At 48.5% G+C, this 3,287-nt stretch overlaps 1 protein-coding gene across 1 annotated transcript; it reads left to right on the top strand.

The window, feature by feature from the left end:
- Positions 1-42: 42 nt before the first annotated feature.
- Positions 43-3,287, top strand: EMWEY_00053150 (hypothetical protein, conserved; the record flags this gene model as incomplete). The annotated part of the gene is made up of 7 exons (XM_013479951.1): positions 43-332; positions 538-643; positions 851-1,017; positions 1,964-2,065; positions 2,264-2,329; positions 2,456-2,533; positions 2,673-3,287. Coding segments are annotated over 7 exons (1,424 nt in total), but the record flags the coding sequence as incomplete, so codon positions are not given.

Raw genomic sequence — 3,287 nt, forward strand, 5'->3', positions numbered from 1 at the left:
ATTTTTTTTTTTTTTTTTTTTTTTTTTTTTGTGTCTCCTTAGGTGTCTCCTCTATTGTTAAGGTAACAGAGCAGCAGTCTCCTCTTAAGATAGATGCAGCAGCAGCAGCAATTGCTGCTGTCTGCATAACTCCTGCAGCACGTGCTGCTGCTGCTGCTGGTCGTCAAGCTGCAGCAGCAGTAGCAAAGCTAAGGAAAGAGCTAGAAGCACCTGCAGCAACAGCAGCAACAACAGCAGCAACAGCAGCAACAGCAGCAACAGAAACAGCAACAACGGATGCTGTTGCTGCAGCAGGAGGAGCACTAACAGCAGCAGCAGAGTTTATACTACAGGTAAGGTGTATATCTGTCTTCTTTTTTTGCTGCTGCCTGTCTGCTCCTTCTCCTCTCTCTCTCTCTGGGTTAATTGCTGCTGCTGCTGCTGCTGCTGCACATACTGCTGATGCTTCTGTTGATACTGGATATTTGCTGCTGCTGCTGCTACACTCATTGCTGCTGCTGCTGCTGCTGCTGCTGCTGCTTCTTGTATTTATTATAGGTATTAGCAGCAACATTAGATGCATGGCGTTTATCTATAATTGAATATAAACAAAATATAAATGATGAACAAAATAGTCGTAAAAAAGAGGCATTAACTACATTAGGTATGCTCAGGTGTACGTACACCTCAACTTTTTTTATCAATTTGCTGCTGCTGCTGCTGCTGTTGCTACAATTCTTGCTGCTGCTGTTTGGTGTAGTTCGTGATGCTGCTGCTGTTGTTGTTGCAGTTGTTGTTGCTGCTGTAGTTGCTGCTGCAGTTGTTGCTGCAGCAACAACTGTTGGTGAGTACGTGTGGGGTGTATGCACAGGTGAGGTTGCTGCTGCAGTTGCTGCGCAGCAGCTGCAGCAGCAGCTGCAGTGTATACGTGTGTCTATTGAGGGGACACTGCAGCAGCAAATAGAGGAGACAAGGAGACACAAGAAATCCATCGTGCTGCAGTTAGATAAATCTGCTGCTATTGATTCTTATTTTAATGTAAGACCTTTGCTGCTGTTGCTGCTGTTGCTGCTGTTGTTGCTGCTGTTGTTGCTGCTGTTGCTGCCATCTCCTTTTGTCTCCTTTTTATTGTCTCCTTTATCTATTTATTTATTTATTGTCTGTCTCCTTTTTATTTATTATTTATTATTCTTGTTGTCTCCTTCCCTGTCTCCTTTTTCTGCAGCAAAGAGTTAACAAATGGAGACACCATTGGCTGTCTCTGCACTCAGCTACTTCCAAGTAAGACAGCAGCAGCAGCAGCAGCAGCAGCAGCAGCAGCAGCAGCAGCAGCAGCACTAGCAGCACTAGCAGCAGCAGCAGCAGCAGAATTAGCAGCAACACAGAGAGGATCCGTTGATTGCCTGTATCTCCTGCATCACCTGCAAGTAGGCACAGACTTATATACATACCTTTGTGCTGCTGCTCTTCTTGCTGCTGCTGCTGCTGCTGCTGCAGGCGGTTGCAGGAGGTGGCAATAGCCCGACAGCTGCTTCTTACCTTTGCTGCCGGGGGGCCCCCTGCTGAGGGGGCCCCCACTGACCCTGCGAGTGAGTTGAGTTGTAACCCTTAGGGATACCCATTAGGGTTTAGGGTTTAGGGTTTGTATTCTCGTTCTGTCTATGTACATCTAATTGCTGCTGCTGCTGCTGCCTGTCCTGTGTTTGCAAACAGCAGCAGCAAAAGACAGAAGAGAGGAAGAGACAATCGATTGGGGCAGAGACAAACCAAGGACGCTGGAGCAGCTTAAGGTACCTTGCAGCAGCAACAGCAGCAGCAGCAACAGCAGCAGCAGCAGCAACAGCAACAGCAGCAACGGCGGTTTCTTGTTGCTAATATATTGAGGGTTTAGCTTGTAGACTTATTGGCGACTTCTCCTTTTATTATTTATTTATTTATTCATTTATTTATCTATTTATTTGTCTATTTATTTATTTATTTATAGGAGGAAGCAATTGCTGCAGCAAAGGAGACAGGGGCGCTGCAGCAAGCAAGACAGGCAGCCCTTACTGCAAGTAGGAAAGAACTCCGCAAGATAGAGACCCAGGTATGTCTAGGGTTTAGGGTTTAGGGTTTAGGGTTTAGGGTTTGCTGCTTGTACGCACACGTCAGAGGGTTTAGATGGTCGCCTTTGGGTGTTGGGTGGCTCGGGTTGAGGGTTTATGGCAACTTGTTGCAAATTAGGGTTTAGGGTTTAGGGTTTAGGGTTGACGATCGAGGGTTTAGGGTTTCGTGTTTGTTGCAGATGTTAATGCAAGCACATAATGCAAGGAAGCTACTGAAGGCCCTAGCAGAGAAGCGGCAAATGCTGGTAGGGTTTAGGGTTTAGAGTTTAGGGTTTGTGGTTTAGGGTTTGTGCTTCCCCTGTCCGTCTGCTGCTTCTGCATCGTATCTAGGGTTTAGGGTTTAGGGTTTAGGGTTTGGGGTGTCTGCGCAGCTCCGTTTTGCTGCCTTCTTCCATCGCCGCGTGATGCCCGAGACAGACGAACGCGCTGTCCTAAGCAGACTACAAAAGGTGGGCCTCTCCTTAAACCATTTCTTATATTACACCACGAGGGTTTAGGGTTTAGGGTTTGGAGTTTAGGGTTTACGGCTTGCATTTTAGGGTTTGGGGTTTAGGGTTTGTGGTTTAGGGTTTATGTTTGTTTGCGCAGTTGCACGGGGGCCTGATGGGTACGGCTGAAGGAGGGATTGATATTGGGGGCCTCCCCTTAGATCTTAATGGGGAGGGTACAGGGGGGGGCCCCCGTCGTAGTTCCTTAGGGGCCTCCTTATCTGATTGTTCCCTGTTTACTGCTTCTTATCCTCATAAAAAACCCTCAGAGGGTATTCGTTATTCATTAACCTCTCTACTAACAGACTCTCCCTCTCCTACCCCTGCAGGGGACTCCCCACAGCAGCAGCAGCAGCAGCAGCAGTTGGAGGGGCCCCATAAGGGGGGCCTCCTGGAGGAGGAGGTACAGACAGAAGGGGCCCCCAGGGTTTGTACACCAGAAAAGGAAAACAACAATGCTATGTTGCATGCGTATCCAACGGACATTGGGGCTTCCATTGCAAGGAGTACTGCGGCAGCAGCAGCACCTGCAGCAGCAGCACCTGCAGCAGCAGCACCTGCAGCAACAACAACAGCAGCAGCAGCAGCAGCTGCTGCTGCTGCGGTTGCAGCTACACCCGTAAGAGTAGGTATATCAAGACCTACTCCCTTACCTGAGGGTTTTGTTGGTACTTTTTCCCTCCGTAGTCTTGTGGGGTCTCGCCGCATGCGCTGA

This window comes from Eimeria maxima, genomic scaffold, assembly GCF_000499605.1.
Source record: "Eimeria maxima Weybridge genomic scaffold, Emw_scaff1492, whole genome shotgun sequence".
Classification (NCBI taxonomy): domain Eukaryota; phylum Apicomplexa; class Conoidasida; order Eucoccidiorida; family Eimeriidae; genus Eimeria; species Eimeria maxima.